This window comes from Oryzias melastigma, linkage group LG6 (assembly GCF_002922805.2).
Source record: "Oryzias melastigma strain HK-1 linkage group LG6, ASM292280v2, whole genome shotgun sequence".
NCBI lineage: Eukaryota > Metazoa > Chordata > Actinopteri > Beloniformes > Adrianichthyidae > Oryzias > Oryzias melastigma.
In genome coordinates, this window is record NC_050517.1 from 21,982,444 (window position 1) to 22,005,307 (window position 22,864).

The 22,864-nt window shown below is 36.3% G+C and overlaps 1 protein-coding gene across 11 annotated transcripts in view; it reads right to left on the reverse strand.

The window, feature by feature from the left end:
• shank3a (SH3 and multiple ankyrin repeat domains 3a) overlaps positions 1 to 22,864 on the reverse strand; it is a 162,893-nt gene that overhangs the window by 18,317 nt on the left and 121,712 nt on the right. For all 11 annotated transcript variants that reach the window (XR_004948077.1, XM_036212448.1, XM_024281650.2 and 8 more), the window contains 4 exons: positions 6,203 to 6,278; positions 3,781 to 3,863; positions 877 to 1,001; positions 498 to 633 (listed from right to left, as the gene is read on the reverse strand). Coding sequence is in view for 10 of the 11 variants with exons in the window: in XM_036212448.1 (XP_036068341.1) it covers positions 498 to 633; positions 877 to 1,001; positions 3,781 to 3,863; positions 6,203 to 6,278 (420 nt within the window). In the remaining variant the exon portion in view is untranslated. The remainder of the gene's footprint in view (positions 1 to 497; positions 634 to 876; positions 1,002 to 3,780; positions 3,864 to 6,202; positions 6,279 to 22,864) is intronic.

Sequence of the window (22,864 nt, forward strand, 5' to 3'; positions counted from 1 at the left end):
TGCCTGGACACTCACATCCGTGAGACAAGCGCAGGCAGAGAGGAAGTAGCTGCTGGGATTCAGCTGATGGGATGCCGTCCCGATGAAACTGGGTCAGGCTCATTTGTCTCCGGCTTTGCAACTCCACAACAATAGACGTGCACACACTATTGTCGTATCTACTTCAACACACACAGCTGTAGACCGTACATGTCACTGTTCCATGGCAGTGTGGGAGCTGAGTAAGGGTGAAATGTGGTTGACATGGAAACTACATGAATTCACAAAAGGCAGAAACTAGTAGAAATTCAACTAAAAAATAAATAAAACACCCATTTTTCTTTCTTGATTAAACCAACTTACATGTTCTCATTATCCAAATAAAAGAACACGCTCATTTTTAATTAAAAACTGTGTTAAAAAAGTGAGTTTTCATTCTTTTACATCACAGAAGGACCTCTGATGATATAAAATACGATCATTTTTAAAAAGAAGGACGCAAAAACAGTGAGGTTTACCTTTTTTTCGAACAGCTTCTTCAGATTCTGGTTTGCGTGTGACAGAAACAACCTTCATCAGCAGTCTGTTGCCTCCTTGCCGGATCAAAGAAACTACCTGCTTATGGCCCACCTTCACCACATTCACCCCATTTACCTGCAAACAACACACCAAAACAAAACGTTAAACCAAAGGACACCTCTCATTAAAATAACGGCAATCAAAAGCGTCCAAATAGAACCACATCCTAGTCATTTATTCATCTATATTAATAAGGAAACACTTAAACGTGGTTTTGTTTTGTAAAAAACAATGACAAAATCTTAAAAAAACATGCTTAGATCTTAAGTGCTTTACTTAATGTGAAAACAAAACGACAGCAGGAATTTCTCTCATCACCTCAATCAAGAAGTCCCCAGTCCTGAGACCAGCCCTCCAGGCCACTCCCTCCACGTCCACTGACTCCAGATACTGTAGGGCCGGGAACGCTGGGGTGGGGGTGAACTCTTCAATGGGAGTCTCAGCTAAAAAGAAACGCAGACATTTTACAAACAACAAAGCAAGACCTTTACCTCTATTTCAATATCTTGACAGTGACTGAAATCCCCAATGAAAGAAAAAAATGTGATATACTGCAGAGTCTATTGGTGGGTTTGTGCATTAGAGACTCAAACATGCTGTGAACATCTACTGTAATTTAGGCATTAATTTCTAATTACTCAAGGGTTAAGATTAGAGTTAAGATCCTTCCCTAAATGCCTAGTTCCCTAGTGTTTTTAAATATTAAGTATTAATGGCACTGGTAGATACACATGGTGGCAGAATGGCAGATTAGGAATATTCTGTACCGTGAACTTATTTTTTTATGGCTTTACAACAAACTAAAGTTGTTTTTAGGGTTTCAGGCCCTAAAATATCTTGTGCCTCTTTGGGGAACCTCCAAATGTTCCCTATGGTACTACTCGCGTAGTAGTAGTAGTACTGACTGTTCCAAACAGGAAGTATCCGTTGGATCAAAAAAGCTAAACATCCCATAGACTTCTATTGACTATAACTAGCTATTACTTTTCAGAATAACCATTCTTGCTCTACTACCTCTTTTTAACATGCTCTTCTTGTTAATTCTATGTTTTAATGTTCTTTTTGTTATGTAGTGCAAGTTATTCAAGTTATTAACTAGCCAATCAGATACCTTAAAAAAAACTAAGCCCCCACGTCAAATGCTTTTTTTTTACTGTCTTCTCATGATAATGAGATAGTAGATGTTATCACAAGATAACATTTTTTTATGTTGTGATAAAGAGATAACAAAGAAAGTACTTTTTTAATTTTTCTATAATCTGCATCAAAACAAAGCAGTTTGTTTAAAAATGTCAAACACCAGAAGAATCAAATCAATGCATGTTTGATTACTTTAATTGTGCTCAAATTCAGGCACAGATTGTGCCGATGTGATTGGTAAAAATTGAAAAAAAGTCTAAATCAATAATCATTATTTGAGGAGAAGGTTAGCCCGGCTAAAGCTGTGCAGGCGGCTGCACTTCAGTGGTCCTGTGGTTGTTTCAACTTTATCAGTGACCAAATGGGGAGACAAAGGGCGTTTACATGGTTACCGAATGATACAATCGCATTTTTTTCATGTCTACAAGCACATATCAATGACAATCCAATGTTCAGCATTCCTATTTGGGGTGAAGGAAAAAAAATCGATTCAGCAATATATTGTAATACTTATTTGGCGATACTTGTATCGATTTAAAATGCTGACATGGCAATTATTATTTAATTATTTATGGGTGTCCTTCAGCATCTTACTTTTTTCCACTTTTTTCTTATACTGAAAAATATTTTCAGACGATGAAGAAATCAGACATTTTTGACTATTCCCTTTAAGAACAAATATTTCTTCATTTACCAAAATAAAAGCACTATGAATTGGACCATTGAATTTTTCCATTTTATTGCACTTAATACTCAGGTAGAGTTTTTTTAAAGTAATACTCTTTAAAAAAAATGTTTAAAATTGTTCAGGTACAGTCTTGGGATATCGTAATACATATTGCTTCGTGATATGTATCGTATCACCAGATTCTTGGCAATACACACCTGTAGTTCTTATGTGAAATGATAAATACCTAATGGAAAATACCTTGTTGTGGTCTAGTGGTTCTCCTATGAGAAAAAAAACTTGTTTTCTCGTGATAACAAGATAGTACATGCTCTTATCATGAGAAAATGGGGAAAAAAGAAAGGTAGATTTTACTATGAGAAAACTATGTCACTATCACAAGAAAAACTGGGAAAAAAAACAAGGTAGCTTGTTCTTGGATTCCATAGTTTGTTGCGTATAAATGTGAGTTCTGCCTGCTGACCAAAGTCTCCTCAATGAATATTACTGCGTAGTGACTGTCATGAAAACTTTGTACATAAACATGCTTACTGCCTTGCTATAGCAAAACTGACAATATATACATATGAAAAAACATACATGCACCTACAGTCTGGAAGCATACAGGGTTAAGTAAGGGCAGTTTTACAAACTCCATTTAATCTGGGCTGGAATCCAGCTAACGCACGGATACATGAGAGATCTCAGAGGACCACCAAGTGATCTGCAGTAGTGTGTGTGTGAGTGTTCAAGGATATCGGGGAGTAAACGACCGACTGAAAAAGAGAGAGGGGTGAGCCAAGATTCATAGTAGTGAGTGATGGAGCAGTAAAGCGCACTCAGACTTCCGCAAGCGGCCTGAGGGGAGTTGCCATGGAAACCAGCCCGAGCAGAGAGCTGGCACGTGCAAGAGTAAAATGAATTTGTGGTGATGGAGACAAGCTGAAAGGCGATTCTAGCATTAAAAAAAAATGGAAGGTATGAAAAGAATGAAGATATTAGACAGGAAGGACAGGTAGAGATGAAGAAAAGAAGAACAAAGCAAGGAGGGCAGAGTAGAAAGATACAAAAAGTGAGGAAGGTAGAGAGGAGTGTTTTCTACTAAAGCTCAAAGCCATGTGTGAGGAACAGATGGGATAGCTAGCTGACAGCTCAGCCAAGGATGACGCCAAGAGAGGGGCTATGCGCTCGCTCCCCCCCACCACCACCACATGCACACACGCCTGAGTACATCTGAGTAAATAAGCTGAGTGTTGACCAAAGCTGGTTTTGTTGTTGACTCAAAAAGTGATAATACCAGCTGAGCTGAGTTCAGTGACTCAGATCTCCTTGCAACTTATGAGATCAGAGCGCCCCAACACGCTGAAATCAAAGATGCAATAAATGTTTGGGCGATGGTGCGGTGTGTTGCTCACCTTTGGCTCCCCGAAGGACAAAACCAAAGCCCTCATTTTCTTTCTTGTGTAAAACAGCGTTCTTCTCCTCTATGATGTAGTCACTGTCAAGGAAAGAGCAGAGAAACATGAGGTAAGAATCTACCAGGATATTTCTACACACAGAGAGAGGGGGGGGTAGGATGGTTGGGGGCTGAAAAGTGGGAGGAGTTAAATAGATACACTCGACCCTTCTACTACAACTACCAAAACTAAAACCTACATACTGCGGGACAATACAGTGCCTTTGATTTTAAAAGCAATTCGGACACCATGTTCACTACATTTCTTTTGTTTTTCTAAACGCTGGATATGACGTCACTGATTTCATGGAGTCAAAATCGAATCATTATGAACATTTCGCGACGTTTATTTACGACTCCACTGTGTTCTGATGGTGAAAATGTGGATGGTTTATTCATTAATTACATTTAAACACGTTTTTTTTTGTTTGAAATTGTTCGACCGCAGTGCATTGTGGTCTATATTTGCTAATCTAGTTAGCATTGATGCATGCTAGTTTTTCGCAAAGACTTTCGGGAAATTTCTAGTGCACTTGATTTTGGAATTAGTAGATTTGGACAGCACTAGAAAATGGGGAACGGACTATATAGTGAGTAGGGGGGAATGCGGACATAGCTATAGACAACATGTCAGGATTTCTAGACACTGTAGATCAGGCATGTCCAAAGTCTGGCCTATGGGCAAAGTGAAAACCACGTTCACATTTTTACCTGGCACATTCCTTTAGGGGTCACCACAGCGAATCAGCTTTCACTGATCCACACACTTGCACTGGCACAACCCTATATTTTATCCAGGCTAGGGACCAGCACAGGGAGACCCACGTTCTTGTGGCTACATAGTTAGAAAGCATTGTGAAAGGTGTTGCCTAAGGATCCACACTGGATCCAGCTCATCACCATGCGCCATTGGGCCACCCTGAAGGCTCCTTTGACAAAAATCAAGAATATTTCGTTCCAAGCACTTTCTAAAAACTGTGTTTCATATTTTTAATTGTGGTTGGATAAATTGCATTTCAAACCACCTAAAACACTGTTGGCTGACTCTTCTGTGACACTTTCAAGCTAATTTCTAAAATGTTAATTGGAAATTTAAAAAAAGGAAAGTTAGCAGCGAGGAACAAAGCTTCCAGGACAAGTGGAAATGGGCCTATATTTTCAGTGAACCATGAAACGACTTTGTCTGACTAACATGTAGGGCTGGGCAATGATTGGGTTTTATGCGGTTCCGGTGCCAAAGCGGTTTTTTGGTTTTGGGTCCTAATCGGTGCCAATTTTGGTACTTCGATAATGAAAAATAATGCCTACATCTTCCAAATCAATACATTTTCATTCCTAGGTCATCACATATTGATGTATGGTTAAGACCTCCGCTTCTAAAATTATTTTTTTGACGTACTGGCTGTTCCCATGAAATCAGAGCTCCCCAACCGATGGCCCGCCCCTTTTTCACCGCACGACAAACATGTGATCCTGAGCTAGTCTGAGGGGAAAATTGGGGGGCAAGTGCCTCCATGACCACCTGTAGCTTCACCCCTGTAGCTACTAACATTTTGTAAGAATTGTTGGAGGCATTTTAATTAATTATTATTTTTTTACCAGTTGTTNNNAACAGCATAGATTATAAGTCTAATAAACTTAATGCTTGCATAAAAAACTTCAAACTTTGGAGCATTAATGTATTACGCTCACTGGAGAAAAGCTTCCTGTATACTGAACCTTAAAAGCACCAAAGTGAAATTTTCACTTCACTGTAGTAGTTGAATTTTCCAAAGTGCACTTGTGCTTTGACATTTTTGTTGCTCATACTTTGCAGCATTCAGCCCCCATGCACTCATCTTGGATTTCTAAATCCATGTTGTTGCCTTGGGGAATAAAATCATCTAATATATGTGTTGAAAAGGCTTACCGAATTTGTAAAAACAATGTGCATGGTGAATAACAAGTATTTATGTCTAACTAAATAAGTGAGTTTCACCATGTCAACTTAGGTTATTTTACTGCAAACTCATGACTCTTCACTAATGACCTATTTAGACCACAAATTAGCTTTATTCTCAGAAAAAAAAAATGAATCGTCATCCTGAAGAATAGACAGAGAAAAATAAGGCAGAATCAAACTCCAAACTAAAGGAAATTCTGTCTGCATATGCACTCTGTGCACGGTTCACACATGAAACCAGACAACAGTTTCCATCTGCACATTAGAATCCACACTGACTGCAAAAGCAGCTTGGTTCCTTTAGATGGCAGCAGCGTCACTGCACTTCCTCACCTTTCCAAAGGAACTTTTTCAAGCACAAGAAAGTGGTACATGACACCATCAGATTTGTCTGTCACACCATATGTGGCTTATATAATGTGGTAACTCTCGGTCGTACCTGTATGAGGTGAAGTTGTCGTAAGATCCCACAGTGTAGTGTCTGAACAGTCTTTTGTTGCGATCCTCCCGGCTCTCTGCAAAAAAAATCACACGCTTTTTAATCTAACAAGAAAAGACTAGAAATATACAATTATAAGCTGACATTAGGCCTTGAATAAAAAAGAAAGTAATACCTGTTAACAGAGCTGATAGAACTGCAACAATTTTTGAATTAAACTTACTCACTCAACAGTAAAAGTATGTGCAACCTCAACATCTGATTGTGTTTTTCTCTAATCGTACACATCAAGGTCAAGATGTAAAGGTGATGTAGGTCAACGTTTGTCCCCAAAATGCAGTTTAGGAAGCTGTCAGGTGTTTTTATTTTTACCATCTCAATGCCAGGGGTACATCTGCCCCAGTTTTTTAGCACGTCAGTACAAAAATGCCAGTAATAATCTAATTCAGTGAGCAGAGAGGGGGAATAAGCTACCACGGAGAAGCAATTATCATTAGCATGCTTCATTTATCATAACATATGAGAGTATAATTGTAGCATGGTAATTCTTTTGAAACTGTGAAATATTGTGCATCACTGTTTTCTTTCACTAACAGACGAGTTGGGCACCAAAGCTGTGTTTGTTTTAGAGTACAGTGTGTGTGTGTGTGTGTGTGTGTGTGTGGTTAAAGTCAGCATGTGGATTTATCCCATGTGAGTGCTGATAGAGATCGATGCCATCTCTAATGCAGGCTGCATCTACGCTAAACAGTAACCTGCTGACAAAGCACCACATGACCTTTTGAAGTCACACAGCAACTCTTAATTGGAAGAGCTGTGAGTGCAGGAGCTTTGTGGTGGGGATATGAGATTCACCGCATGTCGCTCTAAAAATTGGTAATAAGTCTACCTTTGTTTCAGCTTTTTTGTCTTTTTTCTGGATTCCGCAAGAGGAGTGCTTTTTGATTATTCGAAAACAGAGAGTGTAAAGAGTCAATTGCTGTAAAACACTCAGCAGATGTCAATTTTCTTTCTTCCAAACTGCTAAAAAATCACATTGAAGATTGATGACATAAAGAACAACTACACAGGGTGCTGAACTGAATCGACGAGTAAAAAATGTACCTGTCACCAAGGTGTATTTGCTTAATCTATTAACAAAACAATCATAAATCAACCCAAAGTGGCAAGAGTCAAAGTTAAAACTGAGGGAGTCAATTATAGGAACTTTTACAGAGCCTGTAGAAAAACGAGGAGGCTGTGAGGAGGAAGAGCTGATAAAACGCTAAAGTTACATCACAGTAAGATTTTTACTGAGCAAGTTAAGAAGGAAGAGGCACAAGATTGTACAGGAACAGTGACAGTAGACTCAAGCTCCAAAACAACAACTCACACTGGTGTATGATGGGTAATTGGGACTCTCCCATTTAACAGTGGTCCCCAACCACTGGATTACGGACGAGAATCGGTCTGTGGATCAACTGATACCAGGCCGCAGAATAAATCGTTAACTATAACCGTTTTTTTTTTTTCTTTTGAGTCTCAACAATCTTTTATTTTGAAGAATAACCGCATTCTCTTAGCTACACCTTTGATGGTTGAGCTGTAAAGTTTAGTCAGGTTAGCGCAATGACTATGCTTGAATGATTTTTATTGAGAAAAATGTTTTGGTTTTGAAAATCGACGGATTACATTCCAGTCACTTGAACACTAAAAGTAGTTAGACGACGTGCAACACGAGAACAGTTGTATGTGGAGCATTTCTTTGCAACTGAATAAAGAGTAAGTGCAGAAACAGAAGGACAGATAGAAGAATAAGCTTTGACTTCAAGTCCTACTTAAAACACTGTATAGATTTATTGCAACAGGCGATTCCCAAACACAAAGCCTGTTTGCATAATATTCATAACATTGATTGGAAGAATTTGTTACCAGAGTTTGATGTCCCACAGGTGTTGTTATCTAGTGTTATTATGAATATGACTACATTTATGTGGCATTCAAGTTTACTGTTTCTTTGTCATCGACACTCCTGGCAAAATCCTCAGGGGTTAACCGGTCTTCAGCCACAAAAAGGTTGAGGAACACTGACTTAAAAGACACATCTAGACCTGTTACTTAATTATAATAAAAATTTCTGAACATACGGAATGACAACTTAAAGTTTTAAAGTCCCACTTTGATCATATTTTGATCTATTTAAAAAGCTGGTCTTTAATTCTGATGTTTTTAGCTTTAATCTAATCTAATCTAATCTAAAAAAAAACGTTTTGTAGGACATAGTTTCTGCAGAGCAGCAGTTCTTCAGAAATCCACTTCTGAGTCGGTCGTGGAGAAAGACCGCCCCCTCTTCCCATCATCTATTTGTTTACACTCCCTACCGCTAGCTTACAGCCCCTCACACCCCCGACCAAACATTACAGGTACAACAAAAATTGCGATCAATATCTGTGCTATCCAGGCGTACAGTTTTGAGCCAGATTCCAACTCGGACGAGGAAAACAAAGACGTACATGGATCTAGTCGTATATAAGCCAATGCATCATAACGGAGCGGAGCAGGAGCATGTAGCAGCTACATCACAGCTACAAACTTTTTCCAAAAGCATTTTTTCATCTGCTCTTGATTCACAACAACAAAGAAACACTCAGAAATGTAATTATAAGCTTAGTTTACTTTAAATATGTTCTCCTTTTTTAGAAAAGTGCAACAAGAACATGCTAAAAACACCAAAAAGTTCTTTAAGGCCTCAAAATAATGATATTCTTCCAGCTGTTACACAAAAGCAGCTGTTCCTGCTAAATTCAGAATATTTTTTTAAATATATTGCTTTCCAATAAATAAAACAGTAAATATAGAACAAGAAGTACAAACTGTTTATGGTAGGGTTAATATTTTAAAAAGATGTTTTTATCTTAAGGATCTCATGCTTGCACCCAATCACACTCATATTACACCTAAAAGCCAAAACATGAAATTCACTCATTCATCAGCACAGACACTATGTTGTTCCTCCCATCCTCCTCAGCTGCCCTCGCATTATCATTCCGTTTATGTGTTTACCATTTTCCTATCTTCAGCAACAATGAGTGACACTCAAACTCTTGGATTCTGAGATTAAATTTTTACAGCATGAAAGGTTGGCTGTTCCTTCTCCATCACAGAGAAAGCTCGTCTCAGTCGGGACAGGCTGAAAGTCTATCGGAATGTCATTTTCAATTCAGGTGAGTAATAAGAGGGAAATTTGTACGTTTTTCATTTGCTTCTTCTTTTCAATGAGACAGATTTCTCTGGCTTTCACTGATGCATTAAGCAAGCATGATCTTTAGATTTGAGGGGGAGGAAAAGGTGACAACTGGGGAGAAATGACAATGAAAATGTCATACATGGAGTTGAGACGGTGGATGAGTTTAAATTACTTCTTCTTAGTGTAGGTTTTCACTTATTTAAAAGAAATATACATTCTAAAAAACATGAAGAACATTAAAACAAGATATAAAAGTTATAAAACAGTTTTATAGAATGAGGGAATTAGGCAATATAGTCCATGCAGTCACACTTTTCTATGATAATAGAACTACTAAAAAAAAAGAGTTATTTATAGAAAAAAAAAGTATGAGTTTAGAACAAATAAATATGACTTTAAATGAAACAGAATCCATTTGACTACACAAATGGAATCCTATTTCTAGTTCTTTTTTATGCAAAAGGCTTGAATTTTGTTCTTTTTTTTAAGGGGTTTTTGTTTTATTTTTCTTTTCTTTTCAATTATATTTTTTTAACCCTCTAAAGTAATGCAGTTTTTTCCATTGCTAAGGACACAGGTAACAATTTAGATCAATACAATGGTAATGTAGAAACGCCAAAGATTTTGGGCAAAAAATGACTTATTAAAAAAAATCAGTTGGAACATAAGTACATGTAAAACTTTTAATTTTTTGTATTAGTTTTAAAGAACATTTTTTTTAAATGGTAAGCCATTCTAATGGAAAGCCATGTACTATTTGACATGTTTTGCAACATACAACAACTGCACATTCATTTACATGAAAACTAGTAATTTAATCATAAAATGTTTATGTTTTTTGATAGTCCCAGTCTAACTTGAGGCTTAGATGTAGATCATTTTTGTGAAATGCTTTGTTTTAAGTCTGAACACAATTTGTATATATTTTTGCAACATAAAAAACATATTTGTGTAAACACCCATACAACAGATAATTTATATTAGTTAATATATCAGAAGTTGCAAAGCAAATTACAGTCATGAAAAAGAATTGTTCATATTCAGAAACAATATTTAGAGGTATTTACATGTCAATGCTTATATCTGCCCATAATAGTGCACGTGTGTATGCATGCTCAGTGTGATACCAGATACAATCCAAAAGGCTGAAATGAGGCTCATTCATCACAACTGTCATGTATTTTGTCCAGCCCAAGAGCATCTATAGGCAAGACCCTGATAGCACAGATAACCTCAACTTTGCTTCCATCCATCACTTTCTCACTGGCGTGCACACACTTTCACCCACTCACACAGTCACACACACAAGAGCAGGTTACAAGGTACTATAAATAGGTTAATGACAAGCACCTTCTTCACCTGACATGAGTTAAAGAAAGTTTTTTTTCTAAATAAAGATATGAAAAAATGTAAAAAAAAAAAATTTTTATACACGTAAAAACGTTATTTCTCAAACTTTCATGGAAAAATGGAGCTGCCTGATCTCCAAATGTAATATAAGAAGACCCACTGAAAAAAATATATCTGTTATCTGCAGTAATTCATCCATGAAATTGATATAATGAATAAATTGTTTGTTGTTTTTTCAGGGAAGATGTGAGCCAGAACCGAAATGAAAGCATATTTAGCACGCCAAGCTGTATGTCACGCTTGGCATCACCCTCTCAACAGGTGACATTTCTGAGAGTTCAGCCTCACACACCTCGTTTTCACACCAAATTCCCTAAAAGAATGTGAACTTACCCATACTTTTTTTTTTTTTAAACTTACTGACAAAAATTGCCCTTGGGAATTTTCCTTCCCTTTTGGTCTCCTGTTTTAATAAGTGTGTGATCCTCCTATATCTGGTGGATCACAGGGTGCACACAAAGGGAGTAAACCTGGACTTCTAACATAGTGTTTTAATCATCAAGACCATGCAGGGATCTCTGGTTAAACACCGGCACAGTCTCAAGTCTCTTCCTCTGCCTCCAACTATTTGAACATGCAGCAGCTTCTTAGTTTTACACAATTCTATCCCTGGCTTTACTCAGCTGCCCCTCTGTTTGCTTTAGATTTACATTTAAGACTTTATTGATCACATAGGAAGACTTTTATTTGACTCTTGATCGCTAAACTGTACAGTGGATCTCATTACAGACTTGATCTTCAAGTGAGCTCTTCTAACTGACATAAAGTAGAGGTTTTACATGTAAATGTTACAGCAAACAAAGCGGAGTGTTTTTCTTAAGTCACCTCTAAAGCTTTCTTTTTACAGATCAGCTTCAATGTCATTTATTATTGATTTGCCAAATTGCTGCACAAAATGCGATCTTCAACTCTTTGCAGATGATACTATAATCTATTGTTTTTGAATGTCTATAATTCATTGCAGCAGGATTTTGATTCTATCAAAACATGGCTATCATCTCATAAATTGATTCTGAATAAAGCAAAATCATACTAGATGTTATTCCAGAGAAAAGATCAACTCTAAATTTATACTTTTATGAATTCTTTCCGTTTGAAAGAATAGAGAAATATCTTGGTTTCAGGTTTGAATTAGATCCATATTTGAAAACACAAAGTCTATTATAAAAAAGTTTACCGTCTTCAAACATTCCATCAATTAGTAAGTTTAGTAAGTAAAATTAGTTAATTTTAATGCACCATTCATCAGCAGCTGGGTTGGCTCTCACAGTCAGCTGGAAGACAATATCATCATTTACAATTCATTATTTAGAACATTCATATCGTTTTTCCCTTTTCTTTCTTTTTTACTTCTTAAGATATTTAAATATTCTTTATATTCTGTGTTTTGTTTGAATATGTTTTGTAAAACTGTACTGGGATGAGAGGTAAAAGTGAGAGCTGCTATGTTTGTGTGTGTTTCTGTTGGTTAATGGGTAACCTTTACCATAATTTGTATTTTCTTTATTAGTTTGTCCTTAACTCTACTTTGTCATCTTTTCTTTTTTGTTATAAATCTAAAAAGGAGGAACCCATCAAAAAGAAGAACTTGAATCTCTAGGGACTAATTCTCCGACAGCTCGTTAAACATTTATATAAAACAAATAAAGAAAGAAAGAAAAAATGTCATTTTTTTAATATATTTATATATAAAATTTGATGTTTCACAAGGTAATGTTTTTGAAAAAAAATGTATATTGTTTTTTGCTGCTGTTGTTTTTGTTAATTGTTGTTTGGCTCTTTATTTTCTAAGTTTTTGGTAACTTTACACTTTTAAGACATACTATACAAATAAAATGAAGAGATTTTTTTGGTAATTAAGTAATAATTATTCTGAATTTTCAGGACGAAGTGTCTTCGGTTGGTCACCTCTAAAAACACAAGTTTGAAATATTTTTGTCACCACAAAACCCTGTTTTAGAGCATAAACAAATCAAAGCATGACTGAAAATATATCTTTAAGTATAATTTAAAAAATCTGACATGAACCTGTCATGACAAACTGTACTTTGTTCTTCTCAACATCAAATATGCCTTTTATGCCAAAACCACACAGGAATATTTTGATCTGCGATGCAATCGTTGAACCCTAACTACACAAACAAAGTTTAAAATAGAGCTTTATGAATTCAATTTTCTTCTGATGCAAAAACACAGTCAGTACACAACCTAAACATGGTAAACACATCAGATGAATGAGCAGGAAAAGCTTCTATGATCTGCAACTCTTTTTCAAAAAAGGATACATCAGATTTGAAACAACTTTTATCTAAAAAACAAATCATTCTAACTGTTCACTACATCTTTTAACATAAAACTTTATACTTATGTATAGTTATATCTGCAAAAATATCTGAACTGAGAAATTTGGTAACTTTATATGATTTTTACACAAACCTCCCTACAAAGGTTAGAATGAAATAAGGAATAGAAGTGAAGGCAGAGCTTGAATATGCATATAAACCTAATAAACCTTCTTTTTAGTATGGGCATTCAGTCTAACAAGGTGCTTTGATCTAAGCCAATGATACGCCAGTAACATTGCAGATAGCAGTGGTTCATTAAGGAGGCAAGCCCTCAATATAATAGAACAGGAGTCCTGACTCAATAATGCCTGCACTAAAAAAGTAGAGTTTATTAAAGCCATTAAGAGTGAGAGCCGAAGCCTTCCCTAAATCTTGTGAGTCAAAACGTCCGATCTGCTTGAATCATTTCTGAAAAATGGAGGATTGCTGGAGTAAAGGGAAAGATTCAGAAGTCATGACGCCTCCAATCAGGTGGAAAAGGAGAGTGACTCTTGGACTAAGTTGCTAATCGGTGTGTCCAGACTCATGCCTGTTTGTGCAAATATACTTTGCCTTTATATTTTGTGGCTTTATATCAACACATAAAAATGTATTTTTCAATAGCTTAGACTTAGACTTAGCTTTATTGATCCCTTTGGGACAGCACCCTTGGAGAAATTAGGTTTTCAGCAACTTAAAAAAAAGAAAAATTCTACATAATAAAAATAATATAATATTAACATTACAGCTATTAACATTTTTGCAAAAAAATGGAATCTGTTTGTGATTCCCGGAGAAGTCTGGGTATTTTTGCTTAGGTAGTTGTTCCCACGACCTGGTCCCAGATGAGAGGAAGAAGATTGATGGATTTATTTATTGATTTTTTTGCAACAGCAAAAAAAAGCACAAAAAAAAAAAACATTTATCTTGCATCAATGAAAATGCATCAAAACATTTGCAGTGCATACATTTACCGTTGGACAAATTACTTTTACCACAGAATAAAATTATATGTTCTTATGAACTTGAGTAATTAATCAAAATAAAGAATGAATTAAGATTTATATTTTTGAATTTACTTTGCAAGTCATTACAAAAGAGAAGTCTCAAAGCTGTAAGTGTCTTAATAAAGATAGAAGCAAAGCAAACAAAAAACAGATACTATTGGTAAAATATATAATTTTAATGAGTTTGGATTGAAATAAAAAAATAAATCTGCTGTTATTATTAACTAAAGAAATAGTTACATTTGTCTTAAAGGTGTGGTGGTAATTATTGTCCTCTTCTAAGAGAGGAAATGTCTCAACACTGGCAGACAGGAGCTGAATTTCTCCTCAGGCTGGTTTCATTTTTAAATCAGTCAAATTTCTAAAAATAAGATTATCTCAATGAGGCCATTTGAACAATGAAATCCTTATTTTTTTTATATGGATAGGACTTTCTAAGATTCAGATTTCAAAACTGAAAAGATCTGTGGTCCACTCCATCACTCCTGCAGCAGATCACAGGCAGGACGACTGCACAACTGTCCATTTTCAGAGAACCCTTTCAGCTTTCTCTTCAGTTTTCACCAAAAAAAGTACTTTTTTGTTCTTGCCACCAGTCCATCTTTGAGCATAAATTCCTCAGACGACGGCTTCTCTCACATCTTCACTTTGAGAAAATTAAAAGAACCCCTCAAAGGAGCCGTTTTGTAGCAGGCTGCCAACAAAAGAAAGAAAAAAAAATCCTCAGTACCATTTTCTTATTTTTCTCATTCTGAGAGTGAGAACTATGTGTCACTGCCTCTGGCCTTAACATCCAATTCTGTTTCAGCCTCAAGCAAACAGCTCCACCACATAATTCATATCTCTGCTTTTTCTGCTGCCCTTCCTCTTCTACACCTGCTTGGCTTTACAATGTACTTCCAATGATCTTGACAGATGTCAACTAAACACAACTAAAATTCACTATGTTTAACACTGTTTGGAGTCTGAAATTTGACAAGAAAAATAATAAAAAATGACAAATGCAACATTTTAGTGTTTGATGGCAGTTATATAAAATATTATGCAGCATGGTTTGTTGCAGCTTAAAGAAATGATGTCCGCATAGAGTTTTTTTTGCACACTGTAATATAGACTTCAGATGTGAAAAAAATGTTTTATTGTCCCCCTATATCTCTTCATCAGTGTAGACTTTCCCAGATGGTGAAAATAAGTTATCAGTCCAGAGCAAAGCTCCAGAAAAGACCCCCAGCTGTAAGGTTAGGTGAAGATTGATAAGAAAATATAGCAGTTCTGTCTTTTATGTGTCTGGAACTTCTTTTATCAGGACTGGCTGTAAAACTGCTTTTGTGTCTTGGCTTTATCTATAAGCACAAAAGAGCAGTTTTTCTTTTTTTGTTTACAATGGTTTCGTTTATGTAATTGTTTACACTGTAAAGATGTTTGAAGCTGGAAACACTTAGGACAGGAGTAGCACTAAAGTGGAAAGAGAGATTGTTAATATCATGGGAATATCACAGTAAAAGCTCATCCTATTCAGCCTTTAAAGTCTTTCTCTAAGTAAGCCAAACGTTTCCATTTTAATGAGTTATTCTACTCATAAGACATCACTCAGTGCACTGAATGGTGTAGTTTTCTGTCTCAACACAAGGAGGAGTTTCTGTTTTTTGAGCAGGTCAGAAGAGCGGAGTCTGTACGGAATCTGCTTTCTAGCTGCTCATTAAAGACTTAACTTCAAAAACAGAAAAAAAAAATCCACATTTGCCCAGGTCCATGTTTCAAATGTGCAAAACTTTGCCGCCGCAGTTGAGTTCTGTGCTGGCTCTCGGCTTAGCGGCGTGTTGCCATGTTACCATGATAAGAAGCCGCATCACGTTTCAAATAGTCCGTTTTTTGTTAAAAAAAATGATCTAAACCAAAGAAATAACAAGAATAAAGTACTAAATATTGATCAAATATTTATGTATTTTGTAAATGACCATGGTATAAGCAGGATAATACCCTTCAAATTGTGCATTAGGAGAAATTTCCACACTTCGCGGAAGCAACCGTCCTCCGCTTCGCGGTCCAGGCCTCCGCGTCGTATGTTAATTTCTCATAACGCACACTTCGTCCGGTATTCTCTCATACACATTTACCCAGACCATGGTATATACTGCTATAATTGACAAAAGTAAAAAATAATAAGTGGAAATTTGACTGTAGTGAAAGAAATAATAAAAATGTAATAATACAGTTCAAAGAAAAACAAACAGCTTCTTTAACTGCAAATACTCAACATTAGACTCCCGTTATAATACCACAGATCTGCAAGAGTAAATGTGTAAGCCAAATAATTTATATCAGGATGTCAGAACAAGAGACTTCAAAAGGAAAGCACATTTCTTAAACAGAAATGTTCATTTTCAATTTAGAAACAAACACTTTTCAGTAATAAGCATTGCTTTAACAACTACCTTCCCCTGAGGTCTGAGCTGTAATGGTTTAAGACTATTTTTGGGGAAAATGCTCCTCTAAAGGAATAATAGTCAGCCTCAGCTAACAGATCATGTTCCACAGGTAAAAAAAAATACTCAGCAAATTAGTAGAAGATGATTCTTGTTCCAGTTTATGCCATCATGATGATACAGGAACACATGGAACTGCTACTGGTAACCATAATAATAAAACTAAGCATATCACATATAATAGTAGTAAAAGTGAACAAAAAACTGCTGCCCAAAAACATAAATAAATAAAATAAATACATCTCTGTAAAATCTTCAACCTTCTGAATCCTGGATCTCCCACGGTGACCCAGTGGAAAATGCAGACGGTAACACTTGCGCCACAGCTGTCATTGTGTTGTTTGGAAGAATCCTGACAGTTATCAAAGTGGAGTCAAATATGACCACAGAACAAAGAAAAAATAACAGGCCTACAGAGTTTAGATGACAGATGAACACAAATGCAAATAGACTCACCTAACCTGAATTTGATGTCAATGCTGTCAAAACTCCTTTATTTAAAAAAATTCCTCAATAGGAGATATCTATATTTAGGGTTGTAAGAATTTACATTTTGTTGTTAAGGGACTGATGACCTTATGATTTACTATTTTACCTCATAGAATAGGATTTTAAAAGAAGGATTTGAGATTAAAATATGGGAGGTATTCAGACTATTTTCTGATGGTTTAAGACCTACTCCAATAAAAATACAGTTTTTTGTGTTTTTAACATTTTCTTGTAGCATTTTCTTTAAAATGGAGGACATATTTAATCTCAAAATTGCACTTCTGTGTATTTCTTTATTTAAATTGCTGTGAATCAGGAGCAGACCAAAAAATGCAGATGGCAAAAGCTTGTAGCAATGACGTAGGTGACGCAATCATCGGGCCAATCCGTTAATCCACTTGCAGACAAATAGATCTTCAAGTACTAAATATGTTAAATTAGGCATTTCATTGTTCGTATATACAGTTTATGGCTGGAAAGCTCCAAAACTGATCTCCATTTTTGTTGGATTGTAAGCTAGCGGGAGAGTGTAAAACAAAAAGATGATGGGAAATAAGGGGAGAAATAAGGGAAATTTCTAATGAACTACTGCTGCTTTGCAAAAACTTTGTCCTAAAAAACAACACAACTTTTTTTTAAAATTTTACTTAAAAATGGCATAAACATCATTAAAAGACCACTGAGAAGGCTTTTAAAACAGTTAAAAAGTTGATCGGAGGGGGACTTTAAAGCCTTCATTCATGTTGTTTTGTTAAGTGCCTTCACTTAACACCGTGACACTCTGCAGCATGGAGCCCCAACAATAAGCTACAACACAGCAGAATGACAGGCTAGCGCACGTACAGCCCGCCTGCCACAGCTGCCACGGCAGCAAAGGAGTTCATGCACACAAAGAGATCCATCAAACTGTGTCCACACCTGACTTGAAAGAACTGCCGGTGAACATTGTCTGAAAGAACTCATGACACCGTAAAACAGACTCTGCAACCTGCCCACAAGCTTTAATATTCTTCGCACTTGTGTGCAAGTGACCTTCCGTCCTCCAGTGCAGCCCCATCAAACGTGATGTGACTCCGCTTCACTGTGAGACCTGCTTCGGCTTTGATTCTTTGCTCCAACAGTCCTGCCATCCTTTACCTTCTGATATAAACCTGTCTCCCACGGAGAGATGGCTCAGCAGACTTGACGGATTTTGATAAAAGGTGCAAATAAGGCCATTAGTCAGTGGCAAACAAAGAAACAATGCTCACATCCACATGGAGACTCTGAAATCTGTCACTCCATGACACTGCATATTTCTCCACAGGGTGACAGAGCAGGACGTACCTTGTTCTGTCGGTTCATAACACTGACTCAGCTAAACTTTAACACCAAAGACATGTTGTGCTCTCTTTTCCTTTCTCTCTTTCTCTTTCTAATAAAATGGATTAGTCGGCTAAGCTAATCTATGTGCTGACTCAGAATATATGCACTATAATAACTCAAGTCTCTGCATGTGCAGAAGAACAGTGGTAAATAAAAGCCTTGGTATTTGGATGCACATGCTGGCCTTAGTGGTGTCAGTATTTGCACACTCACTCTGAATTTCACCTGTCAAGACTGGAAAGTTACCAATGTTGAACTGTCTTTATTCAAAACTGACTCATAACTCTATAGAAGGTAATAAAGAATAGTTTGCAACTAAACGCTTAATGTTTTCTGCTAAAGCCTCCATAAATCTTCTTTTGCAATGCCAAAATTTGAAATAAATAAAGATAAAACTATGTATGGCACAAGTAAAATTGATTGACTGATAGTTTTATTTTCTTTTTCCTTCACGGTTGAGCCTGAAACCGATTCTTAGTAGTCAAGAAGGCTGATAATCAATATTTCCATGCTGCTTAAAGGCAAGGCAATTGAAAGAAAAGTGCTTTACATAAAACATTAAACGAAACAATCAAAAGAAATAGTAAAGGTGTGATCATTAAAATAAAATTAAAAGACCCACTCCAATAAAAATCATGTTTTTGGAAATTTTAACAAGTTCTTGTAGATTTCTTTTTTAAATAATGTCAGTATTTCTTGATTCAAATTGTGGTGAATCAGGAGCAGACAAAAAACATATTTTGTGGCAGAAAATACACTCCTTGCTCAGCTTCATCCTGATAAACAACTCGATCCATTAACATCTTGGTTTTCCTCGGCTGAGCTGGTATCTGGATCAAAACTGTACGGATGGATCGCCATGTTTGTTGCACTAGTAATGTAAAGTTAGGGTTGTGAAGGGCTGTAAGCTAGTGGGAGAGCATGTAAATATGGATGATGTGATGTGGGGCGGACTTACAGAATTTGGCTAAAAACAGCATAATTGTGATTAAAAGACCACTGGGAACGCTTTTACACTAGAATAAAAGATGACTGGAGTGGGTCTTTAAACGCCTCAACTGTTTAATTATTGTATTTGTCACTTTTAAGATGTATTCTAGTCTGGACAAAGAATCATAAACCTTCTTCACACCCAAAGTCAGCTGTACATTTCCATTCCCAAGGGCTGTCAACTTGTATTTAGACTGGTGAAATTAAAAAGAACGTTCATGTGATTTGATTTTGTTTGTTAGATTCCCAAAAGTTTTTTTCCAAGGTGCAAATAATACTATAATTTGAATTTCCTTTTTTTAAATATAAATTATGAAAAATAAATTGTTTTTTTTTTTTGCACAGCAGGACCTCTGAAACACTGTTCTGACCATTAGAGGAGGGAATCTTGAGTCACTTCACAATTTGATTCAAGAGGCAACAATTCACTTATGAAAACAATTCAAAAACATTTTTTAAGTGTTTTTCTTTACTACAACACATTAGACCAACAGGACTTACTTTTCTCCATCAAAGTGCATTTTTAAGACGAGATCAGTATACACGTTTTACTTTTATTGAAAACATAAAAATTCTGACATAAAAAATTGTTTGATAATCAAAACATTTTTATAGCATCAAAAGGGAAACATGTTCCCAGAACTCAACAATCTTAAATAAGATAATGTTATGTTTTATCATTAGCTTTCATGAAGCGCTCTTTAACTCACACCTAAATAAATAGTGTCTAGAGCGACACATTGTAGTTTGCTTTAAGTGAAGGCGGAGCCAGTCGGATGACGAGATCCGGAAGGTCAGCCAGAATGAAAAATGCTTTGTGTTTAGTTCTACTTGCTACTTTTACTTTACGTTTTTTGATTGTCCATTATTTCAAATTCATAAAACGATTCCCCACCATGACCATGAAAGTCCTGCAGGTGATATTACTTTGACTTCCAGTCATATTTATGACTTTTTGTCTTCAGTCCTTCTGTGAAACTTCTATGGAAAACCCATCTTTACCCTAAGACATACAGTGTTCATAAAAATTGAGATGCAAAAGTGAATTCTGTCTATCTATGTAAACGGAAGTCACATGGTAGAAAAAAGTTCCTTCTTAAAGGAACCAAAACAAAAGTTACTATTCCTCAACATCATATCTATGGAGGGTAAATAAGCCCTTGAAATGCTGATAACATGACAAAGTGAAAACAAACACAGGAAGGGAGATACAAGATGGGAGAGGAGATAAGATAAGGGAAACAAAAGCAGATTAAAAGGAGAAAAAAATGTATAACAACTAGGAGGCGAACACCGGGATAAGAAGCTTTTTAAGTTTAGGAGATATTTGAAATCTCAAGAATATTTCCTAGTACTTACAAAGCATATGTGTCCCAATTTTCTCTCAAACATCCATACATAATTCTTTAAATAAAATAGTTTTAAAAATATATTGTAATGCTGGATGATCACACACCATATGGTGTAATCTATGGCCTCCCACTACACAATTATGTGCTTTAAATGAGTTGCAGGCTTTAAACAAACATTCTGGACACTAACCAGAACCTAAAACATAATTCAACATCCAGGCTTTTATTAAATATAATGCTATACACCACCCAACAGATTTAGCTTTTTTATTTCCTTTTATTTTCAAGTATTCTTCTGCGACGTCCTGTTCTGGAGGACTCTGGGAACACGCAGGAGTCCCTGTTTCCGGGATATCCTTTGTTCACTTCTGTGCACTGGTGCTCCAGAAACACTCGGCTTCCAAAATGACATGATTCATTAATGATTCAGTCCTTTCATATTTCATCAAGTGAATTCATCTCTCAGTCATGAATCACTGCTAAATGTGTACAAATTCATCCGCAGTTCAGATTAGTGTATTTTGGTTTCATGAGAAACTTATGCCATAAAAGCAGGAGCATTCCTAAAAACTCACATGCAGCCTTTAATATGCACCTTTTATTTGATGTTTTACTACGAGAGGGAGCAAGAAACAGTAAAAGTTTATAATGCCAAGAGATATTTTACACTGTAAATCCTCTGGAACACATACACTACATTTTATCCATACTTTTCAAACAATGATCCAGTTAAAGAACAGTGACATCATGTTAAAATAAAATATCTGATATAAACTGGAAATTTAACTCTTTAAAAGTATCAGATGTCATCAGCATTACATGAGAACTGGTGCTTTAATGTTAGCATTATCAGAGTTTTCAAGATCATTAGCACTAGTTGAAGCTAAGTGTGTCCCAAGTTTCAATTTAATATTATGGAATATATTAATCTTAGTACCAGCAGCATCCATTATTTTTTGTTATTGTTGAAAATGCTTTATTTTAGCTTTTTTTGGGTTCTATAATATGCAGATATTTTATTTGGCTGTTATAATGTCTACAGCATCAACTCATGAGGTTGTGAAGAGTTTTTAAGGACGTTGGGTTTATCAGTTTTTCAGCTCCAGTGAATCAAACCACAGATTTTCCCCAATCTATCATGGCTCATCATTCATGTGGTTGAAGATGCAGCTATCTAAATCATACTACTTTCCCAATTTTACTGGACCACAGCAAATGCCTTTAGAAGTACAGATTTATGTCCTCATGTGCAGATAAAAAGTGCAATGTGTCTTTTTGTGTTGATTTAGTGCAGAGTTCTACCACTTTGTCAAGACTTTGGTTTCATGATGCCACAGAACCTGTTTACTGTGGAGATTGACACTCTTTTGCTGTTTTGACTCAGGATCTCCCAATTTCTTTCAATGTTGTTTTTTGGGTTCCTTTGTTTGAACCAAAACACTTTATAAATCCTATCTCCTTTCTGTGGGATGTGAATGTCATCTTATTATATATGCTTTGATTGGGGGATCTTGACACATCTGGAAAAACAAAGGATAATCCTATGGTCAGAAATACAACTGCCAGCGACCGCACAATGGGGAACCATCTGTAGAATTTTCAAGATTTAATCCATTCTCATTCCCAAGTCGTCACATTTTGATGCATGGTTAAGGACCCCTTAAATTGACTTTTTGGGTCGTCATTTTTTGACGTGCTGGCTGCTCCAAACAATTCAAGGCTCCCCAACCTCCAGGCCGCAAAATAGTGCTGGCCCAGTAGGAGGATGTGGACCGCACCAGTACCCTAACCCTTACCTTAGCCCGGTACCGGATGTGGATCAGTACCTGTTCTGGCTAGGATACCAGTAGCGACTGGTCCCTGGACTAGATCCCTGATTTAATTGGAACAGCCAGCACGTCAAAAAACGACAAGTTGGGGACACCCAAGACATAAAAAAGTGACATGAGGGGTCCTTAACCATGTGTCAGCATGTGACAAGTTGGAAAAAAGAATGTGTAGCAAGATTTCATG